This window comes from Balaenoptera ricei, chromosome 20 (assembly GCF_028023285.1).
Source record: "Balaenoptera ricei isolate mBalRic1 chromosome 20, mBalRic1.hap2, whole genome shotgun sequence".
NCBI lineage: Eukaryota > Metazoa > Chordata > Mammalia > Artiodactyla > Balaenopteridae > Balaenoptera > Balaenoptera ricei.
Genome location: NC_082658.1, coordinates 38,256,190 through 38,282,383, shown reverse-complemented (window position 1 = coordinate 38,282,383; position 26,194 = coordinate 38,256,190). Strand labels below are relative to the sequence as shown.

The following is a 26,194-nucleotide window of genomic DNA, read 5'->3' as shown; positions in this document are numbered from 1 at the left end:
TCCGCGGCATGTGGGATCCTCCGGGACCAGGGCTCGAACCCGTGTCCCCCGCATTGGCAGGCGGACTCTCAACCACTGCGCCACCAGCGAAGCCCCGTATACTTTATTTTTTACAGACAATTCAGGTAGACATTTTTATAAGAGAATCAGCTGTGTTAGTCAATAAGTGGAAATTTTTTGGAGGCAATCAACTTTGGAAAGGTAGTGATTACTTACTTTAACATTGTATTTCTGAAGGCATTACTTTTTCATATTCCCAAAACCCACCTATCTATTTTTATAGCATCGAAGAAATGAATTTTCATTTGTGTGTGTTTATTTCACTTTGATCTTTTTGACACTTTTCCTTAATTTTTCACTTATAATAAAAGTCAGTTGAAAAGAGGCTTATCCACATCACTAAAAGGAGAGAAACTTTAAACTTTGTTAGTCTCTTTGGGTTAACAACTGGGCTGCATCTGTGTGCTTTAGAGGTACAGGAATGCCCCCCAAATTGAGAATCTGATGAGATAATGTGATTTTAGAGCCCATTCTACAGGTGAAACATAGCAACTTGTTCTTCTTGTCTAAAGACTTGTCTATCAAACTCTCCAGTTCGAGAAGCTAAGAGTGAGTAAACAAATCTTTTTTCTTTCTAGATCTTCATCTGCTGGTGGATGTGGCCTGCAAGCAGGAGCACTTTCCACAGGAGGAAGAATTAAAAGAGTGAGAATGGATGACAAACGTGACATTGTGCACTGGCTGTAGCTGGAGGCAGACTAGCCTTGCACATGACACACTGTTGGGGCCCTTTCAGTTCTTTAAGGAAAAAAAGTATTTTTGTTTTGTTAATTGAGAATTTTGTTAATTGAGAATTGGGAATTTGGTATTTACTACAGCTGTTCAGTTCAGATTGTTTACCTTGACACACTACCAAACATCTAGAAGCCTTTTTTTTTTTTTTGCTGCCCAGATCCCTTTCAAATGAAAGTTCCTGGTCTTCTGTTACAGTCAAAAAGCATCTAAAAACAGCTGCATCTATGGTACCGGAGAATAATCTGTGTGGGTGTGCTGATTTGTCGTCTTGCCACTCTCAAAAGTAGTCAGCACAACTCCAATGGGGAGTTCAGTCTATCTGTTTCAAGTCGCAGTGTGATCCTTTTAGAGGAAATTGTGTGAGAAACAAAGGCATGTGAGGTAACCAAGATCACAGGTCTAAATGGGTCAGGAATTCCAGGGAGAAACTCTGGGAAAGAGTTAATTTTCTAAGTGATTAACCAGGAAATGCTCTTACTTCCTAACCCAGCATTCTGTTTCAAAAGCAAGGCATCCGGACTTGGACCATCCATCACACTTAACAGCCCCTGATTCTTTTATATTTACGGGAGCATTCTTCTATTTTCATATCTTTCTTTAATTTTAATGATACATTATCATAAATGGTAAGAAGGTTTTGTTAATATATCACTTACTTAATATATCTTCTAAAGAAAAGTATTTAGCTTGTTGAATATAATTGTATTTATAAATGCTGGTAGATTTTAAAGTTTTAAAGCTTTTATATTTTTATTAATATTGAGGGATAGAGGGATAAAGGATGCATATATAATATTTTTATTTTGAAATGGGAATGTACAATGTGAACAAAACCATTAAGAGATTTAACACAGTGTTTTCTGATTTTAGATTTTTACATTCAGTAAGTATAAATTCTCATCTATAAAAGATACTGTGTGCAAAGTTTGGGAGAAACTGATTAGTAGTCACCTAACAGAAGCTATACCTCTGATATTTTTAATAGTTTATGTATGGTTTAAGCTTCTGAGAGAAGTTTGGATAGTGGGATAGACTATAATATTTTTATCTTATCCCCTCTTTAGGATCCTAAATTCAAATAGTAGGATTATGGGACTGGTTTTTAGGAGAGGTATCTTGGATGTCCACTTTCTGTGGTTGATTCCTCACTTGCTCATCCAATGACAGCAGAAAATTTCTGATTTAAAGTCTTTTAAATTGACTAGAACTTTCTTATTGGATTCTGCCTCAGTTTTCCTAATAAGCACTGCAGAAACAAAAGGAAAGCCTAGGAATATGAAACTAGTGAAAAAGGAAAGGCCCTTAGTGATATAAGTACTATTCAAGCCATGGTGGATGTAGCAATTCATTTCTTAAATTGCATTGTGCCTTCCCTATGATGTACTTCCCCAGAAGTATTACAGAGATAGTAGTTTTTTGGAAAAGGATGAGCTCTGTATTGGTCTGCAGTGACTCAGTTTAGATATGAAAATAGGTTCTGAAAAGTGACCTGTTTGGTCCATCTGATTAGACTAGACGATGTCCATGTGATGAACATTTATTCATCTTTATTAGCAAGGTTTAAAAGAAGAACAGATTATCAAGACTCCTACATCTTTTGGTCAGACTGTGTATTTTGGCAGAGTATGTGAAGAGGAGACCCAGTTTCTAAATGAAGGAACTTTGCCTTTTCTCTGTCAGGTTGAAAAGCTGATATACTATGTAGGTGATATTCCTTCCCTTAAATATGCCTTTCTTGGCTTTGTATATGTTGAAAGAGATAATATCTTTTGAGGAACATGTGTCAAGCAGGAACCTTGGCATGGATTTGGTTTCAATTGTTTTAAGGCTTAATTAATGAAATGCCTTTATCAGCTTTCCAAACTTTTTTTTATATATGAATACAACAGACCAAGGAGCTGGACCTACTGCTATACTCACATGCCTGCTACCTATCAGCTAAAGCTATCATTACTGTCTTGGACAAAGTGGCAAAAGATAAAATAAAATCTTTGTGTGAATTAGTTGGTAGGGTCTGACACATGCTAACAAGGTTCCTGACTAGTGCCTCAGTATTTCAGCACCTTAAGCATGATAAATTTCAGTCAGTCAACAATAAAGTGTTTCAACTAGACTTGTTGTCTTGTTTGTTTTTACTGTTTGGTGATCAATAGAAACCTCAGTCATTATAACTATTAATCATAATAGTGAAGTTCAGAAGAAAATGTGCTCTGTTTTCCAAAGAATCTGACTTTTTAAAAAATATCCTGAGTTTTTTTCATTTACACTTGAATAGAGATTGAATCCTTAAAATGCCATTAAGGATAAGGACAATTCTTGGACATGTTTATAGAAACCTAGTTTTTTGGAAAAGGATCAAGGTCTTCAGTAACTTTAGTCAATGCAGGTGTGAAAGTAGATCCTGAAGTGTGATCTGTCTCTTGTAAAGTTAGGTAGTAGGTGTCAGTGAGATGGGCGATTCATTACCATAGTGATGGCATCTTTATGACATCTCTGTGGTAGTTGTGGTCTGTCAATCCCTGAGGGATAATGCCAAAACTTTGAAGCCAGAGAATAATTTCTCTTGCTTATCAATTCTGGTGACTTTGCTTGTCAATACTGTGTAAATAAACACAATATGTCAGTGAATTAAGCTATATAGAGCTGTTTGGTTTGATCCTAAGTAGCTCAAGGTACCCAGACTCATGACACCTATTATCGTCATGCTCAGATCTCAGAGTTTCCTCAAGAGAGGGCAACCACATCTGTATTCTTTTCCTTTCAACTAAGTATCTGTATTAAGTCTTAGGTTTGTGTGTCTTAATTCCTTTGCAAGTTTCAAGCAGGAATAGGTGAGGCAAAGTCAATTAGTAGGTTACTTTTTGTTTAGTTTAACATTAAAGATATTTTTACATATATCAGATATATAATAATGTATATTTTACACATTTTATGCTATACTTTTACATGGCGTACATAAAATAAAAATGTAAAACCAGGGACTTCCCTGGTGGTCTAGTGGTTAAGAATCCGTCTTGCTGGGACTTCCCTGGTGGTCCAGTGGTAAAGAATCCACCTTGTAATGCAGGGGACATGGGTTCGATCCCTGGTCAGGGAACTAAGATCCCACGTGCCGCGGGGCAACTAAGCCCGTGTGCCACAACTACTGAGCTCGCGCACCTCAACTAGAGCCCGCCTGCCCCAAACTACAGAGCCCACGCACTCTGGAACCTGAGCGCCACAACTACAGAGCCCATGTACCCTGGAGCCTGCGTGCCACAACTAGAGGGGAGCCTGTGCACCACAATGAAGATCCCACATGCCTCAACAAAGATCCCGCATGCTGCAACTAAGACCCGATGCAGCCAAAAATAAATAAAATAAATTAATTAATTAAAAACAAATCTTTAATTAAAAAAAAAAAAGAATCTGTCTTGCAATGCAGGGGACGCTGGTTCAATCCCTGGTCGGGGAACTAAGATCCCATGTGCTGCCAGGAAACTAAGCCTGCGTGCGGCAACTACTGAGCGCTCACACCACAACTAGAGAGCCCACGCGCTCTGGAGCCCGGGCGCCACAACTAGAGAGAAGCCTGTGCACTGCAACGAAGAGACTGCATGCTGCAAAGAAAGATCCCGCATGCCACAACTAAGACCCGATGCAGCCAATAAATAGATAAATAAATAAATAAATAAATAAATAAATAAATAATTTTAAATAAGTGTAAAACCACAGCAGAATTTTTAAAAATTCTCTCCAGAAGAATTAGAGCCACTCCTATTCTTTAGGAAAGGAGCTATAAAAGGTCTATACTTGCATTATGTTCTTAAGGTCCAACCAATAAAGAAAAAGTGCTAAATTAAGAATTTACTTTAGAATTTCTCTCTCTGCTCTAGGTGTTATTAGGCCTAAAATGCCAAAACTATCCCCATAAACCCTCTTTAAAATTTTTTTTATTAATTTTTTTAAACTGAAGTATAGCTGAATTACAATGCTGTATTAGTTTTAGTGTACAACAAAGTGATTCAGATATACAGATACATATATATTTTTTTCAGATTCTTTTCCATTATAGTTTATTACAAGATACTGAATATAGTTCCTGTGCTATGCAGTAGGTCCTTGTTGTTTATCTATTTTACATATAGTAGTATGTCTCTGTTAATCCCATACTCCTAATTTATTCCTCCGCCACCCACTTTCCCCTTTGGTATCCATAAGTTTGTTTTCGATGTCTGTGAGTCTTTCTGTTTCATAAATAAGTTCATTTGTGTCATATTTTAGATTCCACATATAAGTGATATCATATGATATTTTTCTATCTCTGACTTTCTTCACTTAGTATGATAATCTCTAGGTCTATCCATGTTGCTGCAAATGGCATTATTTCATTTTTTAAAAATATTTATTTATTTGGCTGTGCCAGGTCTTAGTTGCAACATGCGGGATCTAGATCCCTGACCAGGGATTGAACCTAGGCCCCCTGCATTGGGAACGTGGAGTCTTAACCACTGGACCACCAGGGAAGTCCCTCATTCCTTTTTATGGCTGAGTGATATTCAATTGTATATATGTACCACATGTTCTTTATCCATTCATCTGTCGATGCATGTTTAGGTTGCTTTCATGTCTTGGCTATTGTAAATAGTGCTGCTGTGAACATTGGGGTACATGTATCTTTTCGAATTGGGCTGTAGACCCTCTTTAGGGATGAAATTCTCAAGGTGACTAGGTCACTCATACTTTTTGCCTTCAGAGGCATTATGTCCTTTAATCTTTACAACAAACCTACAATGCAATTATTATTCTCCACATTTTACAAGTGATCAATTTGTACAATTCTTTTGTACAAACTAAAAATTGTTTTAAATTTTGTTATGTGCTTTTTACCACAATAAGCATGTAACATAAATCTTAACCATTATCAAGTGCAGTGTTAACCATATCCACATCATTGTTCATTTGTACAGTTTGGAAAGACTATTGGCAGCAGGTCAAAATTAAATGTCTGGGCACAGTCAAATATAATCTGGTCGACTTGAAAATGCAAATTTTAGAAACATATATTAGAAACTTCTGCATTATTTCTAAAGAAAGTGTTACTAGAAGGGTTATTGTTCATGAGTGTGGTAATTAACCAAAAATTAGTTTTCTTTTTGCCTATATTCTTCTCATTAAGCATATATATTTTCCCCCTTTGTTTGTATTTATGATATAGACTTACTTGCAGTCTCACATTGAAGGCCCAGGTCTGATCCATAGTATATTTCACCTCCCAGGGATGTGAGAAGAAAATAACAGATTCCAGACCTCTGACATCACCTAATCTAAAAGCTTGGTACAGGCACAGTTTAGAAAAGAGCTACTGAATTTAAATTTGTAAGGGCTGAAGAAAAACTATGCATAAAATGGACAGAGTTCTTGCCAGGGTAGCAGACTTAAGACAGCAATAAATCAGAACTATAGCACAGGATCACTTTATTCTGGCTTTGTGGCATTTACAGACACTAAAACCCGAAAGAGCAGAAATGCCTTTTAACTTATATTTGCAAAACCTTGTGTCCATTATTTTATCTTCTGGGTTTCCTTCTTTTTTGTCTTTATTTCCTTATATCACCATCTATGTCTCTTGGGTGCAGAAGCTGCTTACATGTCTGTTTGTGTGGCCCTGATTTACATGTGGTAGCTTGCTTACCCAGAGAAAGGTACTGAAGATTGAATTGGATGCAGTTTGGCTGTGGCTCAATAGAGGGAGTCGAGGAGCCGAGAGAGGCTCTCTTCTCAGCACAGGAACGTGTCTGGTGAAGTGTGCGCGCACCGGGCCCCAGCCAGCCAGGAGGAGGAGGGGCGGGATGGGGGTGGTTGCCTCTAGCTGCTCCACCCTCACTTTGTGTCAGCAGGTAGAGAGCGTGATTGCAGTCCCAGGGGAGGGAGTCAGAGCTAGAACACCAGTTACAAACCACAGGCTTCCTCCTCTAGGGAGCTGATCCAGAATTGTCTTTCTGGAAGGGAAGCACTCGAATCCTTCCGAACTTTCCAAGTCTATCCATGATGCAGAGACATTGCCCTCTGGGATTTTCTATGTTCCTGGTAGTGAATTGTTGCTGATGTATTTGCTACTTTGCTTCTTTTCTCTTTCAAGATTTGATCATTTTTATATGCTGTTCGGGGAGAAAAAGGACTTTTGTTAGAAAAGAGATTTCAGAGATGGTTTTGGATCCTCTAGAAGTGTTTTTAGAGTTCTTGGGGACAGTAGCTCTAACCTTGGAGTAAGTTTCTGCCTTTGACCTGCATGGATTATTTTTTCGGGCTGCGGAATTTCTCGGCACCTAGCTGCAGTGTGGGGCACTTGGTTTGGTTGCAGAGTAAGAAGGTGGAAGAATGAGCTGTACTTGGTTAAGCAGTTGAAACCTTTTTTTTTGAGCAGGATCTATAAAAGCATAATTGAATTTGTTTCACCCCCGTGGATTCCAGTGGGCCTGACAGCACAACAGGTTTGCAGATTTCTTTCGAAATTCTTTTTTTTTTCTCCCTCTGCCTCAGCGAAAGAAAAGAATCTATATCACAGGTTCATGTTCCATTGCTTGGCTTTTCAGCACTTATTCTGAAGACTTAATAAGATTTTTTAACTTGACCTCTGAACACAGTGGGCTTTGTGGTTGAAGTGCATTTGTATTTACTTAAGGGTGCACATTTTGAAATCTTAGAATTAAGACTTTGTTTGTACAAAGACCCAAATTCTCAAGTGTGCCTAGAAATAGCACAGATCTACTCTACTCAGGTTTATTTTTACTTTTTCAGGGTGTTCTACTTAGAGCTTGTAGACTAATCACCTCCTTACTCCCCCTTTTATTCCCCACCCCCTCAAGGAATTTGAAAGCGTGTTAGGAATAGTCCTTTGTTTTACTTATGAACCTAGAAAATTACAGATTATAAGATCTGGATAATAAAGTAGCTTCCAAAAGCATCTCATGGGAAATCAAAGTGCTTGGCATTCTCAAGCAGGAGCATAAAAGCTGGAATCCCTAAGAGAGAAGGGAAAATAAAGATAGAAATATGAATGTCAACTGGGAAAAATAATTGGAAAGCCAACCTTTTCAAATATTCTTCTAATTATGAAAGTTGGAAAAACTTGTGATGCTCAGGTTTATCCTGTGACTATGTGAAGACATATAAATTCGCACCTAGTTTACAGGCAAATCTAGGTAGAAAATCTAAAAATCGTAGTATATTTAAGTTCATGAAAAGTATTGTAAGTTCAGTGGGCCTGGAACTTTGGCTACAATGAAATACAGTTTAATGTTGAAACTTTTATGAATACATGTTGTAGCATCTTTGGACATCTCTCAAGGTGTGGCCTGAAATATTATTTCCTCTCCTTCCCCATTTTTTAAGAAAAAATTCTCCTGTGATCTTTAGTCTTTTACCGTTGACGAATTTTGTGGCTTTAAAGGACCATCTCTTCGTTTTCTGAGCTGGAGTTTTTCACTCTCACCTTTGATGCATGGCCTTAGTCTTTTACTTTGCCTTGTTTTGTTCATTAACATTGGGTTTAGTGGCTCGAGAACTTGATGCATATGGAAGACCAGCACCAAGTGATCTGACATAATTAAAATTCAGGATGTGACATTCACCCTCAAGCAAAATTGAAAATTCCAAAGAGAAGCGGCAATATCTTTACTAATCATAGTGAAGATGGGAGAAAATGACATACCTGAAGCAGAAGTAGGCTGAAAATACCTTCTTCCCTGCCAGATCAGGAATACCACCTGTTCTTGGGAATATACTTTAGAGAAAGGAAGGGCCAAAACCACGACTCAGCTTTCTGGAACTGAAGCATAAGTTTCTTTTCCTCCGTTTGTCTGGATCTAGGAACCTGTGTTCGGTGTTAGCTAGTGGAAGCAGTATGTATGGCCGAAGTGCATTGCTGCAGCTGGTAGCATGAGTGGTGGCCACCAGCTACAGCTGGCTGCCCTCTGGCCCTGGCTGCTGATGGCTACCCTGCAGGCAGGCTTTGGACGCACAGGACTGGTCCTGGCAGCAGCAGTGGAGTCTGAAAGATCAGCTGAGCAGAAAGCTATTATCAGAGTGATCCCCTTGAAAATGGACCCCACAGGAAAACTGAATCTCACTTTGGAAGGTGTGTTTGCTGGTGTTGCTGACATAACTCCAGCAGAAGGAAAATTAATGCAGGTAAGGATGACTTTATTATTTTTCACTTTCCATCTGTTTGAAATATGCCTTTCTTCTTTTGTCTGCCAAACCAAATTCCATACAAGGGCTCTGCTGCTTAGCTTTCTGTTTGTTTCATCTTGTTAAGCATATTACCTTACTGGCCTTCTAAAGCAAATTCTTATTTTAAACTAGAGAAGAAACATATAAATCCTGTATTTTGTAAGATCATCTGCTTATTTTTAACTCTCGTACTACACTGCATTACATAATAAGACCTTTCTTTGCAAGTGATATATTCTGGACACTATTTTTTTTATAGATGAAATATATGGGCTTGTATTTAATTAACTCAAGGATTGTACTTTACATCATGTTTAGATTTGAAGTGAGCACCGAGGAGGTTGATTTTAATGGTCAGTAGCACCCTGAAATTCTAGAATGTCCTTGGAACAGATTTGATCAGTGTGTCACTTTTAAAATTCAGTCAAGCTTGAATGCTACGGCTGGCCTTATACCACGTGTGGCACCCTATTGCTAAACCCAAAATGGAGAGGGCTAGATTACAAAATGGACACAAGGTGTAAACTTGCCTCCTGATCACTTTGGTCTTGTATACACATAATTTTATTATTTTCAAAAATTTTAAATTTAACGTCTGTTTTTTATTGACCCACAGAGTTTTTCAGACACAGTTTCTTAGGCTTTCAGGTTGTGAATTTTGCCTATAACTCATTCATAGCCTACTCTTTATGTGTTTAGTGTATGAACTGACTGAGGCCATAGCATTTCATAGATGACTTGCTCATTCCCCATGGTGAAGATAGAGCCTTGAGGGTTCTACCTTTTTCATGTGGCATTCTAGTATCTTACTCTATAAAATTATGTTGCTTATTGATTAAAATTCCTTTTATAAAAGGACATTTCTTGCTGTAGCTCTTAGTCACAGGTGAAAAATGTTAAATATCATTCATCTCAGCATCTAAGCTCAGATTTTTATTTTGTGACATAAACAGAACCAAAATATTGTATGAATTTTAATTTTTGTCCACTGAGAGGAAAAAGATGAGAAAATTTAACAGATTATAGAACTCTCTTTGCCAAACACGGATTTTTACATATATGACTTAGTGGCTCTTCATGATCACTTCTTAGGCAATGTTTTGAAGCTGGGATAAGTGAAGTGGAAGAAGAATTGGGTGAAAAGGAAGGCTCTGCTATTTAGAAAAATAAACAGGCAAAAAGAGTATATCTGGAAAAAATAGTGTAAGAATTTTTGGATAAGAGTCTATTCACTTAATTTGAACTTTAGGATAGAATTAGGAATATTTAAAAGTTGAAACCATAAATCATTTTGAATACAACAATTGGAAAGGAAACTTCCATCCTGACCTTGCCTAGTTTATACCTTGAGGCATGAGGTATGTGCTCCATTGTAATTTTTTGCCCTAAGTAATTTTACTATAGAACCATATTCTGGAGGCTCTGAGGTCTTTGGGAACCATGCTAAGCTTTGTGTCTTATTAATGTCCTGTGGCAGCATGTTCAATGGGTTAATTATATGCTGCATAAAATAGTGTCTTTTATTTTAAATGTTTTGTCTTCTATTATCATAAAACTCCACATAAAGTTTCTGTGTATTCATAAAGGAAAAGGTATATAAGAGCTACTAGCTGGCATTCTCTGCCATTTATTACCTTGTCAGTCTGTATCATATCTTCTCTTATTTTGCCCTTTTTCTCACTCTGGTAAGTGTTGCTTAATCTTTTTTTTTTTTTTTTAACCTATTAACTTTGAATCTATCAGTGTACTTTAAGTATTGATTCTTTACTTTGTGAAGAGGGAATTTCATTGTATCTATTATTTAGCAAGGCCTTTCCAGGCTTTCCAATAGATAGTTTGCATCATTGGCAATTTTCAGTCTTTCTTCACCTTTTCTCTCCATACAAGCTTCTTCTAGGTCATTAATAAATTTGTACACTAGCCTAGTATTAATCTCTGGAGACTTTCAGTATTGGTCCTGGTTTATTTTCTATTAATCAATTTTTAATTTACAGTAATTACTAAATTTTCTTAATAACCTCTTATGAGAGACTCTATTTAAAAAAAAAAAAAACTTTTGGCTGCTATGTCTCAGTTCATTTTTATCCACTATTTGATTAACTCTTTCAAAGAAGTCTAGCATGTTAGGGACACATGGTTTACACTTCTAGAATCCATGCTGTTTGTTCCTTATCAGATTACACTGCAACGCAGGTTTACTCAACTGTGGTTAACCAAGCCTTCCACTCAACTGAAGTTCTGTTTAAATGTCCTAGAGCTGTGCTTTGCTGCACTTTAGCTTTCTTGATGGATATCTGTCCCCTGGTGTCACAGAACTAAAGGCAATCTTCTCTGTTGGCTTTGCAGAATTTTGGATAATTCTGTGTATCCTTCTACCTATGAATTATTCTAGCTGCCTGTTAAGTTTGATTATCTTCAAAGATGCAGTCAGGTCTTTGTAAAATTGGGCATGCTATGCATTGGGAAATGTAAAGTTATGAGAACAGCGATTTAAAAACATCATAATGACCTTGTTGTGGTTTCTGGAATTTCCAGAGAGTTTCAGAAAATCTGACATTTCTTTACACTTTGTTCAACTATTTCAGGGTATGTACTTTTTCATAAGGACCAAATTAACTGGATTTTCATTTGTATTACAATTTTAATTTTCCATAGACAAAGAGAAACATCCCATGACAATGTGCCCCGAATTTGCTTAATAATAAAATAGGCCATAGAAGTGTCTCTAAAATAATTTTGCTTGTCTCAGCTTCATCTGATGGCTGTATATACAAGGCCAGGCCTTGGTGAATTTTTGTCCTGATTCTTATTCCTCACTCCTTGTACTTAGGTTTCTCTTTACCAACAGTTACATCCATTGTACAAGATATGTTCAGAGTCTTAAATTATAATATTCTCTTTAAAGTACTAGAAGAAAGTCAAAATAGAAGAGGAAATGTTGCCTTGGCTGTATTCCTTTCATTTCTCAAGTCTTCTCTTTTCCATTTCAAAACTCCCCATCTTAGCCCTGACCAAATTATATTTCTTTCCTTTCTATTTTGCCCAAGAGCTGCTTCTTTGCACTACCATATCATTTCACATCCCTGTGCGGCTTTGCCATTGTCTTTAAAGTGTCTACTTCTTAGGTTTCCCCTACATTTGCCAAAATCCTGTCTCTCCCTCTCCTCTGATTTCTTTCTACTTTTTAAATCTTTGTTTCCCATTGAATTTTTATATTTAGGATAACCTTCCACCACTGTTCTGCCTCAATATTTCCCTAACTAGCCCTCAAAAATCCATGTCCAAAAATTTTTTTTGTAATTATGAGTAATGATGGATGTTAACTAAGCTTATTGTGGTGATCATTTCACTATATATATAGTATATATATATATCAAATCATGTTATATACCTAAAACTAATACAGTGTTATATGTCAATTATATCTCAATAAGAAAAAAAAGAGAGAATGTGGGAGACACACACACAAAAATCCATGTCAAGGAAACTTTCAGGGATCTCCTAATTACTTGGCAGTGACTGATAAAGAGGACTAAATGATAGTGATTTTACTATTATTCTTACTATTTTGACTGTTCATTTGACTAATTCTTCTTCTCCTGGTTTATACCATTGTAGAAGGAAAATGAGCTGGAGCTTATGCATTGTCTCATTGTCCAGTTTTCTGGTTTGTTTACCTCTTATCAACATTTGTTTATATTATTTCTAAGTGATATTGTTGCTACCACTTCTAAAAATGATTACAGTCCTATTTTCTTTCTCAATTCTTGTTCTTTATTAATAAATGTTACTTAGAGGGACAACTCAAATTAATCTTCCTTCTTCTCGAAGCAAAAGAGCAAGAGGATCTTTGCGTAGCGCAGGAGAGGTCACTGATTCTTTAACTATCACACTCTTCCTGCTCAGCTGGTTGTCCTGGATTTTCTTAGACTCCAGGTTAAAGTTATGATCAAGATTAGAATGTGCTGCCCTGAGGCTTCAGACCTACAATGGGAGCTGTGGTAGTGCAGCGTTTGGCCAGTAGCAGTGAACACCTCCTGGACAAATTCCCCCTTGCACAGTGTCTCTGCTTGCCCCTTCATTTACCTATTAGTCAACACATAGTTATCCCATCTTTCCATTTTCACTTTATTTGTAGTCAGGGCCTGAAATTAATTATTTCGGGAGGAAGAGAAAACTTTATAATTGAAGTGTTGGCCAAAGCCAGAGAGACAATGCTTTATAGCAAACTGCAGTTGACAAAGTGACTACACTGTGACTAAAGGGACTTGACTTTGAGCTTTGACTCTGCCACTAAGTAGGTGGGTGATTTGGGACAAAATAGTTTTTTACCTTTCTAGGCTTTAGATTTCCCATCTGTAAAACTGAACTTGTGCTATGCACTTCACATGTATTAACTCATTGAATCCTTGTAATACCTTCATGAGAGAAATACAGTACTTTTTTTTTTTAAGATTAGGGCAGATGTTTTTTAATTGAAGTATAGTTAATGTACAATATTATATAAGTTACAAGTATACAATATAGTGATTCACAATTTTTGAAGGTTATACTCCATTTATAGTTATTATAAAATATTGGCTATATTCCCTGTGTTGTACAATATATCCTTGTAGCTTATTTTATAATACATAGCAGTTTGTACCTCTTAATCCCCTACCCCTATTCTGCCCCTCCCCCCTTCCCTCTCCCCACTGGTAGCCACTAGTTTGTTCTCTGTATCTGTGAGTCTGCTTCTTTTTTTTTTTGTTATATTCACTAGTTTGTTGTATTTTTTTAGATTCCACATATAAGTGATATCATACAGTAGAAATACAGTACTTTTATTTTTACATATTATAGGTAAAGAAACTGAGGCTCAAAGTGAGGCTCAAAGCTATTTTCCAAGATCTAATAGTAGGGGGCATAGCTGGAACTTGAACCCCAGAGCTCATGCTTTTCTAACTCTAAAATTCTGTACAGGGACTTCCCTGGTGGTCTAGTGGTTAAGACTTTGCCTTCCAACGAAGTTGGTGTGGGTTTGATCCCTGGTCGGGGAGCTAAGATCCCACATGCCTCGTGGCCAAAAAAACCAGAACATAAAACAGAAGCAATATTGTAATAAATTCAATAAAGACTTTAAAAAAATAAAATTCTGTACATCTATGAATGCCAAAGATGAACAAAACACCAGTGTAGGCTTTGTCTAAATGATGAATTTATTTCCAGAATAGAAAGGAATGAAACTGATGAGTACTATTCTCTGCAATTGATCCAAACTATATAATATATAGTTAACTTCTAATAATCTGCTAACTTCTAATAATCTCTGTTTCTTCTATTTCTCTCATTTGTGTTTCATTTACGAAGATATTTACAAATCAGAATGTTTATTTACTTAGTATTTCCCTTTGAGTGGAACAACTTTCATTACCTTTCTTTTCATTTTATAACAGTCTGTGGTAAGTTATCTTATATGGGAACCTGAAATAATAAACTTTGAAATAGTATGCATCTAACTGTCATAGTATGCATCTAACTGTTAGAGTTCCTTGGAAGCAGAGATTTCAAAGATTTTGTGATTTTGCTTTGAGGCCAGCCTTTAAAAGAAGTATAAATATTCAAGGTACAGTCAACCCTTGGTTATTTATGTTAATGGCGGTGCAGAAAATTCAGCTAATTTATAATTGACTTTGGAATGTAGTCAGAAGTACACCATCAGATGTAAATCCTCTGTGCACACAAGCAATCTTAGGTGCTTGCCTTCTACGATCCCAGCTCAGAGCCTTCTTGATATGGCTTTGTTGTTAGAAGCATGGCACCCAGAAGAGAGGAGGAAGCTGCAGAATATTTTTAATGATAATTTTTCAAGTTAAGGAGATATCTCATTTATATAAAAGTACCTATCAGACAAATTTGTATATATAATAGGTCCATACTTCATGTGGAAATCCAGCAAAATTGTTGTAAGTTCAAATTCATTAATCTCTTGTGGTTAATAGGAGGTAATGAATGAGCTGTGCCCTTGGTTATTGCCCCTATCAGGCTATTTAGTGTCCTTTGAGCTGATTCTAGGGGTATGCATTTCCTTGGTTTTTGTGGTAAACTCTGTGTGTGTGTGTGTGTGTGTGTGTTGTAATTTTCTTTATCTACAAATTAGCCATAGTTAGCTTTTTATACAGTTTTAAAGATATCCCTGGGGCTCAGGGTTTTGTTTTTGTTTTTAATAAAAAGGCTTTACATTTCATTCACTGGAAAGTGTTTATTGGAACTTTTGTGTGCTTTTTTTCCCTCCTCTTAACTCCCTTCAAATTACAAAGTACAGCAGAGGAAAAAAGATGTTATAAATGAGCAATGTACTATTATAAATGTTCTGTCAGGAACCAGAATTGGTAGCAGGGTATTGTCAGAGAAGTGTGTGATGATGATGTTCCATCGAATTTATGTAGCAATGTTCTTCCAAGAAGCTTAAAATGATTCACAAATACTTGCAAACCAAATACAGGTGATACTCCATTTTATAGAAAAGGAAACTTAATGGGAGAGAGAAAGCAAGTTAATTATCTTAGAAGAAAGTTGCATAGAGATGGACCCAGTGTGCTTTGCAGGAGATAGACTAGTAATCCACTTTTTAAGTTATCCAAGGATGTGGATTTCTCAGGGAAATCCTCAAAAGCTAAAATATTGTCAGTGGCTGAGATATCCTCTATTTGGACCGATGTTGCTCAGTTTGACAATTCAGTTTAAAAGCTATTGGTGAAGCAGTTTGCCAACTTTATGTCTCAAAAAGCCCTCTGAGCTAACTCTCTGACCTGCATTCATTGTTCTCTTGAGAATTGTTAGAGAACAAGCCAGGGTCTTTACAGTGACTTATAACGCCCTTCAGGATCTGGCCTGGCACCTGCACCTTTTACCTCCTCTCCCCTCACTCTACTCCAGTCACCCTGACCTCCTTGTTGTCCTTCAGTTAAACCAAGACTATTACCACCTCAGGGCCTTTCCACTTACTAGTCCCACTTATACCCTGGGTATTTTCTTCTCTCAGTCTCAAATGTCAACCCCGTGTCAAATATACCTTCTCAGTGAGGCCTTCTTAGACCATCCAATTCTGAAGGACCCTTCCTATTCCCCCTAGGGCTCATATTCTCCTTCCCTGCTTTATTTTTCTTTATAAACTTACTGCCATGTGACATACTTTTATAGTTGTCTGCCTCCCCTCAGTAGACTATGAGCTCTGTGAAAGCAGGGATTTTGTCTCTTTAGTTCAGAGCTTTTTGGGAATAGGGCTTTAGTATTACTTAGATAGTGCCTTTGACACAGTAGGTACTCAATAAATATTTATAGAATGAATATAAGGAACATTATGGTGGTGCTGAGTGGCTGTGATAGGTTGGACATAACTCTAGGATGAAGCAGATTTATTTATATCTCATCACATTTTTTAAAGTATATTGTGAAGTCAATTATTTTGAGTGCTTTGGGTTTGATAGAGCATGCTGTATTCCTTTATTTCTCTGACTTACTGACAGCATAGTGTCTCCTTGATTGTCATTTTCAAATTGTAAATATGGCTATAATCAATATGTTTGAGGTGCTCCTTTACCCAGCACTTAATTAGTTTAGTAACTAGCCCAACCCCTACTTTTTAGAAAATTCTAAAGATGCAGACATAGAGAATGGACTTGAGGACACAGGGATGGGGAAGGGTAAGCTGGGACGAAGTGAGAGAGTGGCATGGACATATATACACTACCAAATGTAAAATAGATAGCTAGTGGGAAGCAGCCACGTAGCACAGGGAGATCAGCTTGGTGCTTTGTGTCCACCAAGAAGGGTGGGATAGGGAGGGTGGGAGGGAGAAGCAAGAGGGAGGAGATATGGGGATATATGTATATGCTGATTCACTTTGTTACACAGCAGAAACTAACACACCATTGCAAAGCAATTATACTCCAATAAAGATGTTAAAAAACAAAGAAAATTCTGATTTTCCAAGAAAAATGGATTGGGGTACCGATTTAAAATCTGTGATTATAAGATATTAGCATGTATCCAAAGGACCTCACCTTCTTAGTCCTTAGGCCTGTGATTCCCAATTCTAATTTTGAGATACCCTAACACAGTGGTTTTCAATCTTTTTTCTTCCATTCTTTTTTCCCCTAAACTATTTGGTGGGGCGGGGGGGGGGGGGTCACTGGCCCCTTTGAGAATGTGCTGAACGTTATTGACCATATGTACTTAATGTACAATTTTGCATAAAATCTCAGTGAGTTGAGAGAATCTCTGAGACACATGTAGGAATCTAAGGACTCCAGATTAAGAGCTGTTATCCTAGAATAATCCCAATTATTTCAAGAAATTGAAACCAAATTCTCAAAACTAATTTACCCTCAGTTTACTTAATTTAAAAAGTATTTGTGTACATTACTAGAAGTCAAACAGACAACAATATTACAGTGCAATTACAAGAAGGTTAGCCTGACCTAAGATGACCTTAGATATAAAAATTGGTATCTGACAAAGCTCTGCTTATATATAGTGTAGTAAAGGGATTGTGCTCTCCAAATATTAGGTGAAACTGCATCAACTCAAGAAATGCTTACAGCCCTTCATCATGGTGGTTTCACTGAAAGGCCCACAAGAATAAAAGATATTTTCCTAATTTGTTTTGACGTAAGTAGAACAATTGTGGCTTTATGTGTTTATATGGTTACTGAAGTCAGAGAACAGAGGCTGTAAAATGAGCTAACTTTGGTTACTTTCCATCAGTTTGTCTTCTGTCCTTTAGACTCCATTGCTTCTCCTAAGGTGTAGGAGTCCTTGGGCCCTTCAACTTCTATTTGCTATAATAGAAAACTTTGAATCTCTTTTAAAAAGTTTATTGTTTCTTGCTTGTTTGTTTTTAAAAAGCAGATAAGCTACTTTACATACTCTTATTTTTATCTGGGTTTTAAACATTAGAGTTCATTTTGTTTTGTTTGATACTTTTTAATATATTAGAGTTTGTGTTTAAATTGCATATTCAAAAACACCAAAATAATCAAAGTGATTTAAATTAGGGTTTTTAAAATTGTAAACACAATGTATCACATTTTTCCTGGATAATAATTAGATTATTTAGATACTCTGATCCCTAAATCTAAAGCAGTGGTCCTTGTTCAAGATGGCAGCGTAACTATCTTCAAGACCCCTGTTCGTTTTTTAAAAATTTAGAGTACTTCTGTTATGATGGAAATCAACCATATACTACTGTAATTTTAAATAGCATATTCAGTTATCATGTACCTATCAATTTTGTGCATGCTATTATATCAAAAGGGTACTATTGTGCATATATAAATATATGATAATTGAGAAGCACTGTTGCTATTGTTATTTCTGTAGAATAATTTGGATGAGACTGAAGGCCTTATGTTTTATGCCTACTGATCTTGCTATTTCCTAAAAAATGATTACAGATTTCCATTCTTTTTTCACCTAAACTATTTTCTACAGTCTTATGAATTATCCACTCTTAAAAAGAAATCTTTTACATGGTTCAGGTTTCATGTTCTTTCACTTTTATATCTTCTACTTAGAATCATATTGGTTATCTGACTTTAAGAATCTTGTGGCCAAGTTCTTTTTAACTTTGTGAAGGACTTTATTGGCCTTTTACTGGAATTAGGTCCTCTTCAGTTTTCCATACCTGGGGTAAAATATAGTTTTGGGTGGGAGGGCAGAGGCACAGGCTATTCCGTTTGTAAAATATAATCATCAAGTTTCAAGCTAGGAAAAACACCTAATCCAATCATTTCATTTTACAGATGAAGAAGTAAACCCAGAGAGATTAGTGGTTTGCCAGTCAAAGAACTGCCAATCTACTACCATATCTTACTGGCCAGCATTTTTAGCAAACCTTATTTATTTATTTAAAATTTTTTTTGGTCATTGCAGGAAGATTAAAAAGAAGATGTTGGCAGAGATTTTCCCCCTGAACATTCCATTAAGAAGATATGGAGTGCCGTAGGGTCTCTCTCCTCTTTGATCCCTAGTCAACTAGAAGGCATACTTTAAAACAAAGGAACAAACAAAAAAATACCTTACTGCAATTTAGCATTACTTTACATGGTGCATATGCATAAAGTAATTTACGCCATAGACTCACTGCACCAGGTGGCCTTTTGTCCTGGATTGTCTCCTCAAAGAAACAGAGGCTCTTTATAAAGTCTAGGCCAGGAAACTTACCGAGATTGGGGGGTGCACTGGAGTCTCTCCATGTCTTATACTGCGGGTCTCCTACTGTGTACCAAATGCTGTGGCAGGTCCTGTGGGAATACAAAGAACAGCATCCTAGCCTAGTCCAACTGAGGAGATATACCTTCAACAGCGGAAATCAGTATGTGATGAATGCCAAACAAGAAGTGCAGGCATAAATGCATTAGAGTGCCAATTTTCATTTTCTCAGGAGTCATTCAAATGACTGTGGTGATTCTGTCTCAAGATCCCCTATGACTGAAGAAAAAATAAACAAAAACCGTAAAATTTTAACCCAGGCAACTTCAAGGAGCTTAAATCTAGAGGACAGCTACAACCCAAACAGTCATACCTTCTAATTTTCACTTTTATCAGTTAAGTATAGGTTATAATGTTGCCAGTAAAAATATTCCTGTATGTATAATACTCATCAGTAGCATTTTCTGTAGAAGTCCAAATAACTAATCACCATGGCTTTCTTTTGAAATTGCAAACTGACTTTCTAAAATGTACGAGAAGTTTCTGTTAAGTTGTAGTAAAATTAAAACAGAAAATTTAGCTTTAAACAGAATTGAACACATTGGGAGTTCTGTTTGAATTGATAATCTAACTGGCTTGTTTTAATTCTTTGTAAACTGCATAAAGGAAGAAATAAATACTAAGACTATGTAGAAGGTGAAAAGTATTTGAATATCTTCTCTATTTAGAAAACTTATTTCAGTACCAAGGTTTTTATTATTATTATTATTATTATTGACTTTAGTCATTATTATCTGTTGTTCCCATTCTCTTGGGTTGGTTATAGTATAATATGAGGGCTATAGAGACCAACTCAAGAAGAATATACCTGTCTGCTATGAGAAAAACATTAGATTATTACCTGCTGTGAAGTTAGTAAACTGTATGGTATACGTCACATATTTTTATTGTCATTGGACATTATTTGAAATTTAGTTGTCTCCCTTTGGATATATGAAAAGTCCATAGGTGCCTCATGACCATTTAAAAGGTAAAAGCAAGTCACTTAACCTTTCATCTGTTGGGGTAGGGTTGGTGGGGTAAGTAAATGATCTTTAAGTTCCTTTCCAGCTGTAGACATTTAGAGGTTATACTTATTTCAGAAATAGACTTATTATACAAAAGGGACATGTAACTTGCTTATTTATTTCTTTTCCCTGAGATAAAATTGATTTGGTAGGTGGTACAAAAAATCTGACCAAATTCCTTAAAGTCACACAACAAATTAGTAGGAAAACTAAGCACCAGACTCAGTTGCACTTCTAGTCCTTTGGTCCTATACTATGTTTACATTCGATTAACACACACAAAAAGGACTTTTTCTCTGGAGTTTTATATTTTAAAATATGTGTAGTGGATTGAGGACCCTTATTCTAAATCCTTCATCAAGGCTGTCCGTCCCAGTGACCAAACCACACTGACTTCCATCACGAACCTACATCTAAGTGAATCTGAACCTTTGGAAAGGCTTGAAGAAGCCAGAGGTAACCTAGAGCTGTAGTAGTAGAAGGAGGATGATGAATCTGATCCTAAAATAATTTGTAAAGTTGAATTATTAGAAATAAGTTGAATAGTTACATTAGAAATAAGATTTCAGAAAAGCTGATAGGTGTTCATGTGTGGAGTTGAGGGTTAGAGCTTCAGTAAGTAAGCATCTGGAGGCATCTGGGAAGAGTGGAAATGGGGCCATCTGATTAGTAACTGTGCCTTGTTATTAAACCGTGACTTTCTGCATTGTGTATCCCCAGAGTTGGAAAACTTCCGCTGGCAAAAAAAAAGAGAAGGGCTGCCGTGCTGTTGCTGAGGGCCATACAGTAGACACAAAAGCGCCTTCTTAGAGGCCTGCAGCAGAGGCAGCTTGTACAGGCAGGCCCATTCCTCTCAAAGACTGGGAATCAGATTCTTTCCCCAGGGGGTTTCCAACTAGTTTGCACTTCAGAAAAATCTTTTCTTTCTCCTGCTGTTCACGCCCTGCAAAGAATTTTCTTCCAACCAAAGAAATTGTTTTATAATCAAAGATCCTTGTCCTTAGTTGTTGGACATCAAAGAAAGTTTGGAGGAGACTGGGGGATTATGTGAGTGCCTAGAATTTATTTTGAATGCAAACTTGCAACATTAGCAAGTCCCCCAAAGAATATACTTATTTCAGAGCTGGGAGAGAGCCTAATATAACTAAGTCTCTATTTTTCCTTGGTTGCATATACCCCAGTAAGATACAAATGAGTTGAGCAGCTCTATCTGGACTTAACTCCTGTTGTTTGGTTCTTGAGGTTCTTACCAAGGGAAGAGGTACCTGTACTCCACCTACCCTTTTAAAACCTGATATTAGGGAACATCAAAATCTATTGAAACAAACAAAAACCCTCTTTTTTAACCTTCAATACTTCAACTCTTGGGAATTTGGGGCTTCTCCCAGGACAGTTGATAATATATAACCAATGTTGGGAGCCACATTCCCTACATTCCCTACTGTCTCCGAGGTGCTGTTGGTGTCATTTTCTCCCATGAAGGAAACCCTCAGCACCCTGAGGGCCTGAACTCAGGTCTTGGCAGGTAAATGAAGGAGGAACTTACTTCTGGATTTAAACTGTTTGGTTGAGTCAGGCGTAAAAAGGCACAACCATGTTAAGTACCAGCTTCATAGTCTTATCTCTTGGGCCTGAATAGGAAGAATTTATCAGTTAGGGAGAATTAAGACTGTAACTTCAAAAAATTATTTTCTGGGTAAGAACAATGATTCACTTGATACTTTGGTTCTCGCACTTCGGGACATTTATAGGGCCTTGTTCTCAGATTATGGCTCCTTCTTAAATATCCTTCTCTGAATCCACGAATTTTTTCAAGTTTTTCTGGAATCCATTTATACATTAACTTTCCTTCCTAGGGCAGATTAACAACAACAAAAACAAGAATTAGGAAAAATAAAGTAATGGATAGGGCAGATTTAGGCAGAATTATGCCCTGGGCAAAGAACATTCTTATTTTGATCTTGGCTCTGTGGTTATGAACAGAAAAGAGTATGTGCTCTAGAAGACTTCCAATCTCTTTCTATCCCTTCATAGCAACCACAAAGTAGTGGTTGGAAATACAATTCCAGGAACACCAAAAATGCTCATAGTTTCAATAGTGGCAGCTACAGTGCCCCCGCAAGGATTCTCTGAGTACTCTTCCTCGGAGCCTTCCTGTGGTGTCCTTGCGGTTAGGAGCCTACATCATCAATCACAAAGGCTTGTCCTGAAGACAAACCTGGTAAAAATATCAGTTCTTTGTCCTTGCCACCAGAAACAATCCTTTATATTTGACCATGTTCTGAACTAACACGCTATAGTTTTTTTAGAGAAATACAGTCTCTTTGATGGACTCATCAACGGGTGATGCTCACAAAACTTTAAGCGCACTTGTTTATAGTGCTAGGAAAGTAAGTCAGGATCGTGTGGGGTAGGCTGGATTTGCCAAAGGTTTTTATTCCACTCAGTAGTACTAACTTGCCTGTGCTACTCCTATGCAAATATTAGATTGTAATTTTCAGGTTTTTTAAACACTAAGAGTATATGGAGAAAATTCACTGAAATGTAAGCGTGTCCCTTTAACTTATATACGGGAATAAATAGGAACTTGAACTATAAGGGAAGAGCACAACCTGAAACTGACCTTTCATTCTAGTCATCTCCTTTCTCCTGAGTTGGTGTATGCTTGAACCAAATTAACATTATTAAAGAAAATGCCCTAGTTTTTCAAGCAAGAGCAATCTTCAAGGTATGGAACAGGATTTGGCATTTTGCTTCCATTTTTATTGTTTTGTTTTCTAAAGGGAATTTTGAATTGGAGCCTGTCTGGCAGGATTCCATACTTCTACCAAACCACCTGTCCTGACAGAGACAATGGAATCCAAAGTCAAGTTCTTTATGACTGCACCTGCCTTGTAAGTGCTGCCAGAAGATCTGATTTTCTCCTGTTGCCAACCTCTACCCTGAAACTATAGTAGTTGGCACTCGAACAGTGGGTGCATACAACCCAAATTGGGACTTGGATGTCCCAATTCAGTACTAGTTCAGTACTAGTACTAGTTCTCCCATTGACTTTTTTTTTTTAATTTATAAATTTATTTATTTATTTATTTTTGGCTGCCTTGGGTCTGTGTTGCTGCACGTGGGCTTTCTCTAGTTGCGGTGCACGGACTTCTCATTGCAGTGGCTTCTCTTGTTGCAGAGCGTGGGCTCTAGGCCCACGGGCTTCAGTAGTTGTGGCATGCAGGCTCAATAGTTGTGGCTCGTGGGCCCTAGAGAGCAGGCTCAGTAGTTGTGGCGCATGGGCTTAGTTGCTCCATGGCATGTGAGATCTTCACAGACCAGGGCTCGAACCCGTGTCCCCTGCATTGGCAGGCGGATTCTTAACCACTGTGCCACCAGGGAAACCCTCCCATTGACTTCAAAGGTAGTCTTTTGCATCGCATTCAATGATTATTTTACTATTTATCAAATGGAGGAGATGAAACTTTCTGGTCCACTTGGTTATCAAGATTTTTGTGATACTCTGTTAATGATGATGAATCATTTGTTATTTTATTATTTGGAAATTGTCCTGTGCAGTTATGCACCTAGTATGCATGAAGGAGAGCATGATCTACCTAAAGGAGATCAGGAGCATGTCTCTGAAGTCGACACCAGGCAGCGTTTCCAGGAGTGAGAAGCCACCATTGTTCCTCCTTCTTTTTCCTTTTCCCAGAAATGTAAGTTACCCTATGGGCTACCAGTTGAATGCTCTCTGATTAGGCAGCTGTTGTGGAAGCAATCTAACTTCCTGGATGAGGACTTTTCTCCTTTTGAATTATCAGAGTGTTTCTTGGGTTCCCTTAGGGTAGAGTTACTTCATTATCTTCTAACTTTATGTATAGCTGGAGGCCTTCTGGCCTAAGCACATAATTTTTATCACCAATCAGGTAATTGAAGATAATATGCCCACCAAATAGTGCTCTCTGTACAGTATCCACATATGATGATATGATAATAAGGCACAAAATGCATTCTAAAATGAGTGGCAGCATCCTACAGTGAAAAGAGCTCTCAGTAGTCCTGTGTTTCAGTCTCAGCTCTGATTCTTCTTAGCTTTGTGACCTTAAGGAAAATTGCTTAACCTCTTTGAGTCTGTGTCCTCATGAGTAAAATGGGGATAATAGTAACAAATAGCCTGCCTACCCGAAATGAAATAATGTATGAGAACTGTCTTTGAAAATTGCAAATGTAAGGTAGTATTGTTATTAATGGTAATTGGACTTGAGCTCTTTCTTTTTTTTTTTTAAAGATTTTTTTTGATGTGGACCACTTTTAATGTCTTTATTGAATTTGTTACAATATTGCTTCTGTTTTATGTTTTGGTTTTTTGGCCACGAGGCATGTGGGATCTTAGCTCCCCGACCAGGGTTAAAACCCGCACCCCTGCATTGGAAGGCGAAGTCTTAACCACTGGATGGCCAGGGAAGTCCCTTACGCTCTTTCTTATTTATTTATTTATTTATTTGTTTGTTTGTTTACGGCTGTGTTGGGTCTTCGTTGCTGCATATGGGCTTTCTCTAGTTGCAGTGAGCGGGGGCTACTCTTCGTTTCAGTGAGCCGACTTCTCATTGCGGTGGCTTCTCTTGTTGCGGAACATGGGCTCTAGGCGCATGGGCTCAGTAGTTGTGGCTCGCTGGCTCTAAAGCCTGGGCTCAATAGTTGTGGCACACGGGCTTAGTTGCTCTGCGGCATGTGGAATCTTCCCAGACCAGGGCTCAAACCCATGTCCCCTCCAGTGGCAGGCAGATTCTTAACCACTGTACCACCAGGGAAGTCCCAAGCTCTTTCTTATTCACCTAATTACTGTAAGAAATATTATTAGGTTTGAGGGTTGTTGATTTAGGCTCAGTTAACCTGTTTGAATTCAATTTGGCATTATCCTAAAATAACTAAGCAAGGCTATTTGTGTTTTTATGTAGCTAAGAAGACAATGCTTTAGATTAAAAATTTTGTGGGCCAAAAAAGCTGATTAAATTAACCATAATGTAATAACAGGTAGCCTTGGTGACTTAGAGAATGACTAATAGTGTAGAGGTTCTAGGGTGGGAACTTAAGTTCTGTAACTGCCTTGTTTGTGCTGTGGTGAATCACTTGCCCTCCCTGGACCTTTGCACATTGGTAAGCCCATTACCTTCCTTCCATGGTCAATGAGGTAATAATCACCAACACAGCGCAAAACAGCTACTTTCTAAGTTTTTACTTCTCAGAGTCAGAGGGATCCTAGAGCCATGTTACACATCACTTTTACATTTTCATTTTTTGAAATTTTGGAGTGTTTCTTTAATGGCTGCTACCCTGAAACAATTGCTCAGAATGCTGAAGCTTCAGCTGTCCAGCTTTGCAGCAATTTTCCAAGGGCTAGAAGGGAAGGAGTTCGGGATTATCAGGGAAACTAATTCACCCAGTTCATTATACTTGTATTGTGCTGGTCTCAACATGTTGTTCTTTGAAGCTCAGCAGATGAGGTTCTGTAGCCTGCTTGGAAATTATCCCACAAGTCCCCGAGACTCCCAGTTCCCCATCTGAGAAGTATTAGATCAAAATGAGAATAAATAGTTTCAGTCATAGCACCTATCAAATATTTGTGGCCTGGGAATCATTTTCAGGTAAAGATCATCATTGAGTCATCTCAGGGACTAATATTATGCTGTATGGAAAATCTGTATTCCATACTGTAACTTTACCAATTTGAAGCCTTCCCCCAAAAAAGGTAAATAATGGGATAAAGGTAATTATGGGTTTTCTCATCTTTTCTACTTACCTGTTCCCTGTTATGATTAAACACACATAGCTTATAACTCTTTTAGAAACAAACTCAATTACCATTATTATCCTTTCAACAGTTGCATGGTATTATAATCCATTTCAGTCACAGTGGGACATAGTGGGAGTCAGGAGGC

At 37.4% G+C, this 26,194-nt stretch overlaps 2 protein-coding genes across 5 annotated transcripts in view; both read left to right on the top strand.

Moving 5' to 3' along the window:
* The window catches only part of HSF5 (heat shock transcription factor 5), a 49,944-nt gene extending 49,174 nt beyond the window's left edge, over nt 1-770 (top strand). The window contains exon 6 of the mRNA XM_059908017.1: nt 639-770. Within this exon, the coding sequence (XP_059764000.1) occupies nt 639-709 (71 nt within the window). The 3' untranslated portion in view covers nt 710-770. The remainder of the gene's footprint in view (nt 1-638) is intronic.
* A 5,936-nt stretch (nt 771-6,706) lies between these two features.
* The window catches only part of RNF43 (ring finger protein 43), a 61,680-nt gene continuing 42,192 nt past the window's right edge, over nt 6,707-26,194 (top strand). For 2 of the 4 annotated variants that reach the window (XM_059907792.1, XM_059907796.1), the window contains exon 1: nt 6,707-8,967. In XM_059907792.1, coding sequence (XP_059763775.1) covers nt 8,716-8,967 — 252 coding nt within the window. In that variant the 5' untranslated portion in view covers nt 6,707-8,715. The remainder of the gene's footprint in view (nt 8,968-26,194) is intronic. The other 2 variants (XM_059907793.1, XM_059907794.1) reach the window with 2 other exon arrangements.